At 46.9% G+C, this 14,828-nt stretch overlaps 1 protein-coding gene across 1 annotated transcript in view; it reads right to left on the minus strand.

Moving 5' to 3' along the window:
• Nucleotides 1-1,213: 1,213 nt before the first annotated feature.
• The window catches only part of LOC140203587 (serine/threonine-protein phosphatase 2A 65 kDa regulatory subunit A beta isoform-like), a 56,332-nt gene continuing 42,717 nt past the window's right edge, over nucleotides 1,214-14,828 (minus strand). The window contains exons 14-16 of the mRNA XM_072269634.1: nucleotides 6,409-6,551; nucleotides 3,305-3,396; nucleotides 1,214-1,576 (exon numbers count right to left, since the gene is read on the minus strand). Of these exons, the coding sequence (XP_072125735.1) occupies nucleotides 1,560-1,576; nucleotides 3,305-3,396; nucleotides 6,409-6,551 (252 nt within the window). The 3' untranslated portion in view covers nucleotides 1,214-1,559. The remainder of the gene's footprint in view (nucleotides 1,577-3,304; nucleotides 3,397-6,408; nucleotides 6,552-14,828) is intronic.

Genomic DNA, 14,828 nt, shown 5'->3' on the forward strand with positions numbered 1-14,828 from the left:
CTGGTGTGCAACACGAAGCAGCGTTTACCTTAATCCACTTTATTAGGGAAAGCAGTCAAAACAACAAATTAGGAGAAAGACGTCCACTGGTAACAGGTTAAACGTGCCTAACACAATCTCTAAAATCATTCAAAAAACTAACAGACATTAAATTACGTGATTTGCAATATTGAAATGGCATCCCAAATGTGACTAGACCACTGGAATGATACAATATTGTGTAATTCTGGTCGGGAAGAGAAGCTTAGCTATTGAAAAATCTACTTTAACTAATACGTACAGAAGCAATGGCTGCCGAACCAAACCATCAGGTAATCACAGCATCCACTGGCACTGCTGTTCAAGTCACTGGAATAATGAGGTCGGCATTGAAAGTCATTTCAATAACTGTCTAACGGGCACTCTTTCTTTTAATGTTAAAAACGATTAAAAGGGAAATTAAGGTAGGTCAAAACTTATAGCATATCATTCAGCAACCTGGGGACAATGCAGTGCAGACACATGAGGCCCCACCTTTGGACCCATCAATGTGGAACCCACCCCTTCAACAGGCCCCATCAAATGCGAAACCCTCTCCTACATCAGGGTCAGGACCCATTAATGTGGACCACTTCCCCAAGCCAAGGCCCATCCAATGTGGGCCCCTCACTGGGCCCCTCCTCTGCCACCCCATCCGAGAACAGTTTCAGATTGGACAACATCTTCAGTTTTAATTCGAGCATTTGCCACTGGATGCTGGGAATACAAGCGAAGGTGTTTTGGGAAAGGAGGAGGAGGCATGCTGGATACAAGTGACTGTCGACAGAGCAGCAAAGCTAATAACCTCACATCCTTGTTAACAGTTAAACCCATCGGATACACAATGCCACTGGGTACACTACAGTCAATGAAAATAAATAGGGGGAGTAGACAGCTTGATATCTCAAGCTAAATTGAGACAGCAGAAAGACTGCAGAACTAGAATCTACAAGGCAGCTAAAATCCAGTGACACTACGTATGAGACGTTTACATTTCCAGGGGTAATTCTTTAAAGAGTGTTGTGTATGTGGCCTGGCTACACAACAATGCTATTAATAAAAATGCTGGAGACAGGAGCGAAGTTTCATGGTTCTTTACTAGTAGAAAATGATGCAGAACACACACATACGTATCAATGTGCGCCTAATAGCGTATGCAGCGATGTGTTACTACAACATAAAGTAGTCCCCATATCATACAGTAGGCTGACCCGGCTGATGCTGTAGTGGCGTCACCCCGAGTTTGAATCCAGCCGGCTCCCCTGCACGCTTTCCATCCATGCTGGGTTACGAGCTGGTGATCTCTTTGGAAACTCACCCGGCAGAAGGCAATGGCAAACCACTGCTGTCACTTGCCTCGTACACGGTTCCCCACTACGTCAGAGAGGCGTGGAGGGAAATCGTCCGCCAACTGGAGAAACTCCAGATGTGACGTAACTTTCCTTTTCCCTATACGGTACAAAGAGAGAGTGAAGAAGGTTTTCAAAGATGTCAGCGGCAGATCTCGTTACAAGTCTGGACAGCCGTTTCTTCACTCCTTCCTACGATAAGGCAAGCACTAGATAAGAAGGAAAACATGCTGATTAGATATTAAAAGGAGACAAAATGGGAACGTTTCTGAAGATAATCAGAACACGCATCTATCTGTAAGCTATGACGACAACTTGTGGGAATTCTAGCGATGGAGTATGTCATTTCTAAGATATTGCAAGTGAATTCATACAATTGCTAACTATTAATTCCTGTTGCTTCAAGACCTATTTGGGCAGGTGGGACTCGTCAGCTCATCTAGGAGAAGGAAAATTCGGATCTCAAACCTCTGCTGCCTTGCGGCTGTACCCACTCACAGGGAAGGCTTTGGGAGTAAACCCGGAGCTGGATTCCCTAAGGCAGTCCTACGCTGAATGACAACTCCTGTGCTGCTCCTGGTACCAAACTCAATCTGCCATTCCTTTGGGTGCGTGCAGACGGGGAGCTTGCTACATGGGGCAACAGCTTGCTCTCCATATCGTACTGCCCAGGCTTGTGTATCTGGACAGCTGGGACACAACATCCATGGTCGACTCCGACCGACGGAGGCCTCAGTCACTATAAGACCTATTGAATGGGTAGCACTACAGACATGCCACCTCTCCCGGAAGTTCCGGGAGGCTCCCGGATATGAATAGCGGCTCCCTGATGCCCGCAAATTATATACAATATGATGGAAATCAATTTTTTTGAGAGTGAGCGAGAGAAAGCAAGAGAGCGTGAGCGCAAGAGAGAGCAAGCGAGAGCACACGAGTGAGAGAGCGAGCGAGAAAGCAAGCGAGAGTGCTTGAGAGCGCTCGAGCGACCATGAGAGAGAGAGAGAGAGAGAGAGAGTGTGAGCGAGAGCCCGCCATGCAGAGTGTTCCAAAAAAAAATAGAAAACATACATCACCCCAGACTACACTAAGGTGTACTCCTGCCTAACAGGGGTCAAAATAATGACAGTGTTGCTCGCTGCACTGATTGCAACAATGACGTTTCTCTTGCCCATGGTGGGTTAAGACTGTAAAAGACGTGTTGAGGTGAGTTTAACAGGTGTCATTCATTCATTAACATAACTAACATTATTTAAACTAGCTGGCTAGCTGCTAATGGCTACTCTATTGCAGACATCCCACCTCTCCCGAAAGTCTCCTGCAAATTGATGGTGCTACCTCCCTGAAATGAGTTTTTGCAGGGTGGGATGTCTGGCACTAGATTTTAACACCCGTTCCTAAACCCTAAAAATCACCTAATATAAACACAGAACTCTTTACTGAGGATTGTACTCAAAACTCTGGATTGGTTCCTAAAATATTCAGCTTACAGAAACAGGGAGGCAAGTAAGAGACACAACTGAGAACTTCATGCTTGGCTCTATAACAAGGTTTATAATTCTGAACAATTAGTAAATCCCTTTAACTGGAAACAGTTCCAAATATCACAGCATTGTTCCAGCAGCTCGAATAACCCTCTTGCTGGTTCAGAGTTTTGAATCCATAATTTGTGTTTTATCCCCTTTAATGAACGTGCTGAGGACTGCATGTTTTTCCCCGACCCTCACTCGTTACACGTGCAGATTACAAAACACACTTCTTTAGCTTAAAGAGCCTTTTCTACCATCAGTGCCCCCACAGCAGGAACCCAGCAGACACCCATCTTGTCTTGTGCTCATCTTCAGAGACCCAGTGACAGACTCTGGGACAATGCAGGCCACAACTGCTCGAAGGGAGAATGCTTATGCTCGTACCGAGCTGGGTCCAAAGCCACAACTTACCAGTCATGGCTTCCTGCGCAAAGTACTTTACGTCCATATCTTGGTCCTGACCCAATTTCTCCAATATTGGTTTGAACTCGTTCTGTAAAGTGCTGTGATTTAAAAGCAAGTTTTAGTACCTGTGACCTTCAAAACAAGATAGCAGCACATTCACTTAAATCTAAAGCGATACTGGATATTACCCAGATTAAAATCTCCTCTTTCTGCCTCTCACGCAGGCTCCCACTACCACAACTGATCGTTTACTGGCCAGATACGGGTTAGAGCTCAACTAGAAGAGTACGGTCACAAACTGCAGCTGAGCTCATTTGGGTTAGTGGATGCAAAAGGAGAATAATTCGGATGCCGCATTTTTATGCCGTTGAAGAGAGGGGGCACTGAATGCATAAACTTCCTTTTAATGCAATCCGTCTGTTATTGCTTTCCACACAAATTCCAATCAAATCACAAACGCACAATTTCACAAAAATCGTTCACCGGACGGGTTGGCGGGGTGGAGATACGTTGCTACCAAAGGAGGTGCAGGGTGCTCCTTCCCTCCGCAGACCTGCAGGTCACCCTTGGGCAAGGTGCAACACCTGCTTAAGCCCCCCCACCTGATCAGGGTCACGCGATGCCGTGGGAGCAGATGGTGGACAGTCATGTGTGCAGCCGGTGCAGATCACAAGTCCTGGTTGTGCGACCACTGTTGCCGGGCAGACAATCTCTGAAGAGCACTGACAATGGCTGGGGGGTGGGGGGGGGGGTCACCTCGTCTTGTAAAAACACACACGGCCCAGAAGGCGTCAATGGCACAAACCAGTTCTGCAGGATAATTTGCCAAGAACAACCGTGGCCATGGAGAGACCACGATCGCCCACGTCACATGCTGATGAAGATGGTGGTGGCGTTAACTGAAATCTCACTGTGCGGTTTTCACTTCTAACCAGGATTTATCCATCAGTGGTTGAAGGAGAGAGGGAAAATGTATTAAAGAAGATTGGAGGAGCAAACTTTTCATGCAGGAGTTGGTAGCTGAGCTGCCAAAGGAGGTGGTGGTGGTGCAGGCCGGAACAAAAACCTGGACAGTCACTTGATAAACCTCTGGTTAGGTCACATTTGGAGTACTGAATTCAGCTCTGGTCTCCCCTTTAAAGGGCGTGGAAACTTTGAAGAAGGTACAGAAGATGTTTACAGGACGTTGCCTGTGATAAACCGCTGGTTAGGTCACATTTGGAGTACTGAATTCAGCTCTGGTCTCCCCTTTAAAGGGTGTGGAGACTTTGAAGAAAGTACAGAAGATGTTTACAGGACGTTGCCAGTGATAAACCTCTGGTTAGGTCACATTTGGAGTACTGAATTCAGCTCTGGCCAGCTCTTTAAAGGGTGTGGAGACTTTGGAGAAGGTATAGAAGATGTTTACAGGACGTTGCCTGTGATAAATCTCTGCTTACGTCACATTTGGAGTACTGAATTCAGCTCTGGCCTCCCCTTTAAAGGGTGTGGATACTTTGGAGAAGGTACAGAAGATGTTTACAGGACGTTGCCTGTGATAAATCTCTGGTTAGGTCACATTTGGAGTACTGAATTCAGCTCTGGCCTCCCCTTTAAAGGATCTGAAAAAGGTACAGAAGACATGCTGGCTGGTACTGCAGATGTTACCGGAGAGGTTGCTTTCTCCAGGGTGATGGAGTCTGAGGGAGGGACGAGTTGACAGAAGTTTACAAAATTCTGAGGCAAAGGCAGACGGCTCACAGTTGAGATGTAAAAGCCAGAAGAGAACAGCTCAAAGATGTGCTGAGGATTTGAGTACCTGGAACACACCGACGGGTCTGGTGGAAGTGGATGCAGGTATGAAACAAGAACAAGTGTTTACGATCCAATGAAGGGTCACGGTCTGAAACAGCGACTGGTTATTCATTTCCATGGACGCTGCCTGATCTGCTGAGTTCCTCCAGCGTTTTGTGTGAGCATTGAAGTATTTAAGACACTGTTAGACAGGCAAATGAACGTGCGGAGAATGGAGGATATCGGCCACGTGCGGGCAAAAGGACACGGTTCAATTAGGCGCTGCTTTATTTATAAAGTCTGCAGGAGTTGGAAACCCAGAGCAACACACACAAAATGCTGGAGGACCTCAGCAGGTCAGGTAGCACCTATGGAAATGAATAAACAGGTGACGTTTCGGGCCCAGACCCTTCGTCCGGACTGAAAAGGAAGAATTAGTTTGGTACAACATTGTGGGCCAACGGGCCTGTTCTACAGGTTCAGTGAGCAAGACAGAGGGATGTGGAGTTAGTGTGGCTGAGTGGGTTTACAATAGCAAGGAGTGATTGTCAGTATAGATGCAATGGACAAGAGGTCATGCTTCTATACAGTACAACTGACTATATCCAGAACCCAAAGGAATATTGCGCATTGCTTGGGAAAGCTGTAGTAAAATGAGGCCCTTGGAATACAAAGGCAGTGGAGAGACCTTAAACAGGTAATTTGGAGGGTAGAAACGGGCTACTAAATGTTCTTGGTGAGGATGTCCTTTCTTTAAAAAAAAGGGGAGAAGGCAGGCGAGTGGGGTTGAGGGGAATAATAAATCAGCCATGATACAATGGCCGTGCAGTATCGATGGGCCGAACGGCCTGGTTCTGCTCCTGTGTCTTATGGCCTTAACCTCTGGATAGAGAAGAAGATCGTTTAAGGGTACCAAAGGATCAAGGTCAAGCAGTAAAGTGAGGCAAACACCACAGGGGAGGGGGAGGCCCGAGGGTTAAGTTTATGCCCCTCTCCCATGCAGTACATGGAATGAGCTGCCAGAGGAACTGGTTGAGGCAGGCACATTAACAACTTCAATAAGGACAGGTACGCGGGCAGGAAAGGTTTAGAGCAAGGGTGCACAACTATTTTGGTGCCATGGATCATTACGCTAGGGGTCCATGAACCCCAGGTTGAGAACCTGGGACGATGGGACCGGCGGAGACGGTGGTCTTGGCCGGATTGGACCTGTGGGTACAAAAGACGGTGCGACTCCATCACTAAATGCCACCACAGTAGCGTCTCAATTTCCATTCCAAACTGGAGGTGAAACATTCTCCACAGGCCGGGTTATAAGCCCCAACTCAAATACTTACCTGGCATCTAAAACCGGTCCTATTTTCTGCAATGTTTTAGCCACGTTGAAGCGAATGTTTGCCACCTGATCGCCTGCCATCTGGAGAACCGTCGGCAGCATGTGCTTTGCTGTGATTTCTTGGCCACAGGCTTCAGACAACACCTAAAAAAAAACAGCAGAAAATGCAAACGTTCATTCACAGCCCCGAACTTCACGAAGCAAGACTGAAGAAAAGATCATCGATCTGATTTGTGCGACGCTCAGAATGTATTTTGCCCCATGATAAAAAGGCATAGTCCACACTGGCACCAATGATCACCCGCAAGGAGAGAGATGAGGTCCTGCAACAGAGATTTACAGATCAATAGACAAGTTGTAAAGAAAAAGTGCTGGTATATTGTAATCGCTGGACTACCCCTTCTGCCATGTACGAGCGAGTTTAGAAACAGGAAGGCAGGACGGCTGAAATGTACAAAGTGTGGGTGCAGAGCAGACAGCATCACTGGGATCTCTTCCATGACAAGGTGACCCGAGCCAAGGGGGAACCAGGATTATAAGACGCAAGAGCGGAATTCGGCTATCGAGTCAAATATGATGGCAGAATATAGCATTAGTGGTCAGACTCTTGGCACTGTGGAGGATCAGAGGAATCTTGTGGTCAGAGTCCATAGGACACTCAAAGCTGCTATGCGGTTGACTCTGCGGTTAAGGAGGCATACGGTGCATTGGCCTTCATCAATCGTGGGATTGAGTTTAAGACCCGAGAGGTAATGTTACAGCTATATAGGACCCTGGTCAGACCCCACTTGGAGTACTGTGCTCAATTCTAGTTGCCTCACTACAGGAATGACGTGGAAGCCATAGAAAGGGTGCAGAGGAGATTTACAAGGATGTTGCCTGGATTGTGGAGCATGCTTTATAATAATAGGTTGAGTGAACTCGGCCTTTTCTCTTTGCAGCGACGGAGGATGAGAGATGACCTGATAGAGGTGAACAAGATAATGAGAGGCATTGATTGTGTGGATAGTCAGAGGCTTTTTCCCAGGGCTGAAATGGCAAGAACGAGAGGGCATAGTTTTAAGGTGCTTGGGAGTGGGTACAGAGGAGATGTCAGTGGTTAATGAGGTGGAGGATAAATGCGTGGCTGAGGGATTGGAGCAGGGGGCAGGGATTCAGATTTCTGGATCATTGGGACCTCTCTTGGGCCAGGTGTGCCCTGTACAAAAAGGACGGGTTGCACTTCAATCTGAGGGGGACCAATATCCTGGTAGGGAGGTTTGCTAAGGCTGCTAGGGAGAGTTTAAACTAGAATGGTTGGGGGCTGGGAACCGAACTGAAGAGACTAGGGAAGAGGGGGTTGGCTCACAAATAGAGAAAGCTTGTAGACAGTGCGAGAGGGAGGATAGGCAGGTGATAGAGAAAGGATGCTCTCAGACCGAATGTTTGAGATACGTCTATTTTAACGCAAGGAGTGTTGTGAACAAAGCGGATGAGCTTAGAGCGTGGATCAGTACTTGGAGACATGATGTGGTGGCCATTAGAGACTAGGATGGCTCAGGGACAGGAATGGTTACTTCAACTGCTGGGTTTTAGATGTTTCAACAAGGACAGGGAGGGAGGCAAAAGAGGTGGGGGCGTGGCACTGTTGATCAGAGATAGTGTCACAGCTGCAGGAAAGGTGGACGCCATGGAGGGATTGTCTACGGAGTCTCTGTGGGTGGAGGTTAGGAACAGAAAGGGGTCAATAACTTTACTGGGTGTTTTTCATAGGCCGCCCAATAGTAACAGGGATATCGAGGAGCAGATAGGGAAACAGATCCTGGAAAGGTGTAATAATAACAGAGTTGTCATGATGGGAGGCTTTAATTTCCCAAATATCGATTGGTGGATCCCAAGAGCAAGGGGTTTAAGATGGGGTGGAATTTGTTAGGTGTGTTCAGGAAGGTTTCTTGACACAATATGTAGATAAGCCTATAAGAGAAGACGCTGTACTTGATCTGGTATTGGGAAATGAACCTGGTCAGGTGTCAGGTCTCTCAGTGGGAGAGCATTTTGGAGATAGTGATCATAATTCTATCTCCTTTACCACAGCACAAGGCTAATAGGAAGGAGCTTAAGAAGGAAATTAGGAGAGCCAGAAGAGGCCATGAGAAGGCCTTGGCAGGCAGGGTTAAGGAAAACCCCAAGGCATTCTACAAGTATGTGAAGAGCAAGAGGGTAAGACGTGAAAGAACAGGACCTATCAAGTGTGACAGTGGGAAAGTATGTATGGAACCGGAGGAAATAGCAGAGGTACTTAATGAATACTTCCGTATTCACTATAGAAAAGGATCTTAGTGATTGTTGTGATGACTTGCAGCAGATTGAAAAGCTTGAGCATGTAGATATTAAGAAAGAGGATGTGCTGGAGCTTTTCGAAAGCATCAAGTTGGATAAATCGCTAGGACTGGATGAGATGTACCCCAGGCTACCGTGGGAGGCGAGGGAGGAGATTGTTGAGCCTCTGGTGATGATCTTTGAATCATCAATGGGGATGGGAGAGGTTCTAGAGGATTGGAGGGTTGCCGATATTGTTCCTTTATTCAAGAAAGGGAGTAGAGATAGCCCTGGAAGTTATAGGCCAAAGAGTCCTACCTCAGTAAGTTGATGGAGAAGATCCTGAGAGGCAGGATTTATGAACATTTGGAGAGGTATAACATGATTAGGAATAGTCAGTATGGCTTTGTCAAGGGCAGGTCGTGCTTTACAAGCCTGATTTAATTTTTTGAGGATGTGACTAAACACAATGATGAAGGAAGAGCAGTAGACGTAGTGTATATGGATTTCACCAAGGCATTTAATAAGGTACCCCATGCAAGGCTTATTCAGAAAGTAAGGAGGCATGGAATCCAAGGGGACATTGTTTTGTGGATCCAGAACTGGCTTCCCACAGAAGGCAAAGAGTGGTTGTAGGCAGGTCATATTCTGCATGGAGGTCGGCCTCAGTTATCTGTTCTGGGACCCTTACCCTTCGTGATTTTTATAAATGACCTGGATGAGGAAGTGGAAGTGGAGGGATGGCTTAGTAAGTTTGCTGAGACACAAAGGTTGGAGGTGTTGTGGGTAGTGTAGAGGGCTGTCAGAGGTTAGAGCGGGACATTGATAGGATGCAAAACTGGGCTGAGAAGTGGCAGACGGAATTCAACCCAGATAAGTGTGAAGTGGTTCATTTTGGTAGGTCAAATATGATGGCAGAATATAGTATTAATGGTAAAACTCTTGGCAGTGTGGAGGATTAGAGGGATCTTGGGGTCCGAGTCCATAGGACGCTCAAAGCTGCTGCGCAGGTTGACTCTGTGGTTAAGAAGGCATACAGTGTATTGGCCTTCATCAATCATGGAACTGAATTTAGAAGCCGAGAGGTAATGTTGCAGCTATATAGGACCCTGGTCAGACCCCACGTATAGTACTGTGGTCGCCTCACTACAAGAAGAATGTGGAAGCCATAGACAGGGTGCAGAGGAGATTTACAAGGATGTTGCCTGGATTGGGGAGCATGACTTATGAGAATGGGTTGAGTGAACTCGGCCTTTTCTCCTTGGAACGATGGAGGATGAGAGGTTACCTGATACAGGTGTGTAAGATGATGAGAGGCATTGATCATGTGGATAGTCAGAGCCTTTTTCCCAGGTCTGAAATGGTTGCCACAAGAGGACACAGGTTTAAGGTGCTGGGGAGTAGGTACAGAGGAAATGTCAGGGGTAAGTTTTTTACTCAGAGAGTGGTGAGTGTGTGGAATGGGCTACCGGCATCGGTGGTGGAGCCAGATATGATAGAGTCTTTTAAGAGACTTTTGGATAGGTACATGGAGCTTAGCAAAATAGGTGGCTACAGGTAAGCCGAGTAATTTCTAAGGTAGGGACATGTTCGGCACAACCTTGCGGGCTGAAGGGCCTGTATTGTGCTGTGGTTTTCTATGTTTCAATGCAAGTTTTTTTTATGCAGAGAGTGGTGAGTGTGTGGGATGGACTGCCAGAGGCGGCGGTGGAGGCGGAAACGATCGGGTCTTTGAAGAGACACCTGAATGGATACATGGAGCTTAGAAAAATAGAGGGCTATAGGTAAGCGGAGTAATTTCTAAGGTAAGGACATGTTCGGCACAGCTTTGTGGGCCGAAGGGCCTGTATTGTGCTGTAGGTTTTCTTTGTTTCTATGAGTCTCCTCTGCCATTCCATCATGGCTGATTTATTTTTCCTCCCAACCCCATTCTTCTGCCTCCTCCCATATCTTTTCACGCCCTTAACAAATCAAGAATCTATCAACCTCCACTTTAGATATACTCAATGACTTGGCCTCCAAAGCCGTCTGTGACAATGAATTCCACCGATTCAGTACCCTCTGGCTAAAGAAATTCCTCCTCACTTCTGCTGTAAAGGGACGTCCTTCTATTCTGAGGCTGTGCCCTCTGGCCCCAGACTCTTGCGCTATTGGAAACCGCCTCTGTGCGTCCCTTTTATCCATACCTTTGCTCGAGCACTTTGGGAGGGTTTAAGCTGGTGAGGCAGCAGGGCTGGGACACAGGATACTAGTGTAGCAGGTGTTAACTCAGAATTCTATGTCAAACTCACTGAACAGGCAGGTCCGGTAAGCAGAGAAGGCAGAAATAAGTGGGAAAGCACGAGAGGGCTGGGAGGTTTAACCACATGTTTCCGAACATAGAAATTCACAGCACATTACAAGCCCTTCGGCCCACAATGTTGTGCCGACCAGGTAACCTACTCTAGAAACTGCTTAGAATTTCCCTAGCGCAGCAGTCCCCAACCACCGTGCTGCGGACCAGTACCAAGCCACAAAGCATGTGCTACCGGGCCGCGAGGAAACGACATGATTTGGCGATAGGAGTCGCTGCACCTTTCCTCATTCCCTCTCACCCACTGTTCAGCTTGAACACACGCGAGGTCATTACTCGCACGTCATCCATGTCAGCATGGGAATAAGATCAGCTCCCCGAGCTTGCAAATGACGGCGGGCTGAAAAGTATGTTTGACATAACATCTCTGGCGACATTCTGGATCAAAGTCAAGGCTAAATATCCTGAGATAGCCATGAAAGCACTGAAAACGGTGCTTCCATTTCCAACATATCTCTGCAATGAATGCAACGAAAACTAAATTGCGGAAAAGACTGGACATAAGGAACCCCCTTCGAGTATCGCTGACTCCCATCAGCCCGTGATAGGACCGTCTTGTTGCAGGGAAACAAGCCCAGGGCTCCCACTGAATCAGCGATATTGGTGTGTTGCAATGATTTTATATGCTCATGCGGGGAAAATACGTGCTGTGTGTTTAATATCCAAATGTTACTTAAAATGTTATGATGCTATTGATTTATAAGTGACTTGTAGAACCATACAACAATTACAACACGGAAACAGGCCATCTCGGCCCTTCTAGTCCGTGCCGAACTCCACTCTCACCTAGTCCCACCGACCTGCACTCAGCCCATAACCCTCCATTCCTTTCCTGTCCATATACCTATCCAGTTTTTCTTTAAATATTTTCTTTTTCTTCCTTCTTGTCATAGGAAGCATGGAGAAGATCTAGAGGGGACACAGGGGAGACTTGCCAGGAGGCTGCCTGCATTAGAGAGCGTGTCTTATGAGGAAAAGTTGAGTGAGTTGGGGCTTTTTCTGTTTGGAGTGAAGGAGGATGAGAAGTGTGGATAGAGTGGACAGCCAGAGACTTTTTCCCAAGGCAGAAATGGCCAATACCAGAGGCATAATTTTGAGATGATTGGAGGAAGGTACACAGGTAAGATTTTTGTTTCACACACACAGAGTGGGTGGGTGTGTGGAATGCCCCGCCAGGCGTGATGGTAGAGGCAAATGCATTAGGGGCATTTGACAAATTCTTAGATAGGCACACAGATGATAGAAAAATGGAGGGCTATGTAGGAGGGAACGGTTAGATTGATCTCAGAGTAGGTTAAAAGATCAGCACAGCACTTTAACACAGTGCTTTAACGTTCTATGTTCTAGGTACAATTGCTCTGCCTAGTTTGCCAACTAACCAATGCACCATCATTAGCACTAACACTGCAAGACAAAGCTCACATTTTTATGTCATCTTCTAAACTTCTAGCCACATCCAAATCATTTACAGGAGAGTTCCAGCACAGATTCCTGTGGTACGCCACGGGGTAATCACAAAAGCTGATCAGCAAATCAACTTTGAACCCAATTTGTGAAGTTACTTCGGATCCCTCGGTCTCTTGCTCATTTGGGGATTTTGTCAAAATATTTACCGAAGTCCCTGTAGACAACACCAACTGCATGAGTACACCCGTAACTCCAAGAAACTCAAACTGGCCGACAGAATCACCGCTTGCACGCTGACCATTTCTGATGAAGCTCTGCCCAAGTGCAGCTGAATCCCGTCCCTCGAGACTTTTTACAACACCCTTTCTACCACTGATGTTAGATTCACAGCTCTGTCGTTACCAGTTGCTGCCTTCGTTGAAGAACGGCACCGTACTGCTGGGATCCAGTTACCTGGCACCTGTTCTGTGACAATTTAGGATTTTAAACAACCAGGATCCTTGAACACACACAAAATGCTGGAGGAACTCTGCAGGCCAGGCAGCATCGGTGGAAAAGAGTACAGTTGACATTTCCAGCCGAGACCCTTCGGCAGGAGTGGAGAAAAAAGATGAGTAGATTTAAAAGTTGTGGGGGGGGTGGAAGGTGAGTGGAGAAAGAAATACAAGGTGCTGGGTGAAACCAGGAGGGGGGAGGGATGAAGTAAAGAGCTGAGCAGATATCACAGAGTGAGAGAAGGTTTCACTGACTCCCGTCGAAGGGAAGCAGAGATCACGGAGGGGGAGCAATGAGAGAGGGTTTCACTGAACTCTCAAAGAGACCTTGGGAGCTCAGCCCTTCCTTCCCATAACAGCCAAGGATACATTTCATCAGGCCTTGGAAATATATCCATATCCAACCCCACTAAAGACTCCTAATAACTCGGTTTCTTGCCCTGCTCGAGTTTTCCAGCCACATCCTTCTCTCACTCTGTTTCTCACGAAGTTTTCCTGGATCCCCCCTCCTTTGGGCCATTCCCTTTGAAATCGTTCGTGCTGATATCAGAGAAGTTGCGGTTCTGTACTGCTATAACCTGATAACTCGCACAACTGTGTTTTGCCTTTCTCCTTCGTATCCAGGACATCTTTGAGGAGCGATGCCTCAAAAAGGCAGCATCCATGGTGAAGGACCCCCACCACCCAGGACATGCCCTCTTCTCACTGCTACCCTCAGGAAGGAGGCACAGAAGCCTGAAAGCACACACTCAGCGATTCCAGAACAGTCTCTTCCCCTCTGCCATTTCTGAATGGACACTGAACCCATGCTCTACTTCACTACTTTTTATTTCTGTTTCCGCACTATTATTTTATATATTTACTGTAATTCACAGTTTTCTCTGTTATTATGTTTTGCACTGTGCTGCTGCCACAAAGACAGCAAATTTCACGACATTATGCCGGTGACGTTAAACCTGATTCTGATATCCTTGCTCCTGTACCTCATGCTGAATACTGGGAGAGCTGTCGTATGTGACCACTCCTAGGGACTACCTGTACACTGTTACTTAAAGCTCTTTTTGCATATTCCTCCAAGGAATGTGTGGGCATCACAGGTTGAAGTGGTATTTAATTCCTTTGTGGTGGGCTGCAGCCCTTGAGGTGTGGGTGCACCCACAATGCAGTTAGGGTGGGTGATCCAGGATTCTGACCCAGTCAGAGTCAATGCCCTGGTTCAGATTTTTACTGCTATGCTGTAGGCATTTCATTTTAGCAGTTCTGTAAGAGCAATCTGTTCTGCTTTCAGCCTGTTTGGGTCTGAGCTCAGGAATGAGGTGTCATCCAATCAGGATGGTAGAATTGGGAGAAGGTGCTAGAGATTACTGGGCAGAGAGGTCTTTGTTTGGCGGGAGCTGGGAGAAGACAGGAGGAAAGATGGTGGCCGATGAGGGTGCTTTCTGCAGATGAATGGCTTCAAGGAGGAAGGACCAATAATCCCGTGGGAAAGCCTCTTTGTTCAAGATGGATTTCCAGTGACCTTCGGAAGGTGCTGTGTGCTTTCACACAGACCGAGGGAGGGTCCAGCGCGCGATTTACAGAGAAGTTCAAGATTTGAGCTCCACTGTGCAGTTGTGACTTTTTAAGTAGAATGGGCCCTTTTTGCTTTTTTTCTCTTTCTTTCCTTTAATAACTCTTTGCTTAAGTTAACATTCTTAAATATACTCCTGAATAATTCTATGCAGTGTACAATCTGTTATTTTCTGCTGACAGGCGATTGCCAGGGGCAGTAAATCACACAGCATTCACACAAACCGGGGTTTGGGTAGGTGAGACATCCCAACCTCACGGATTTTGCGGGACAAAGTCACATACACCTTAGATGTACGA

Source organism: Mobula birostris, chromosome 10 (assembly GCF_030028105.1).
Source record: "Mobula birostris isolate sMobBir1 chromosome 10, sMobBir1.hap1, whole genome shotgun sequence".
NCBI classification, from domain to species: domain Eukaryota; kingdom Metazoa; phylum Chordata; class Chondrichthyes; order Myliobatiformes; family Myliobatidae; genus Mobula; species Mobula birostris.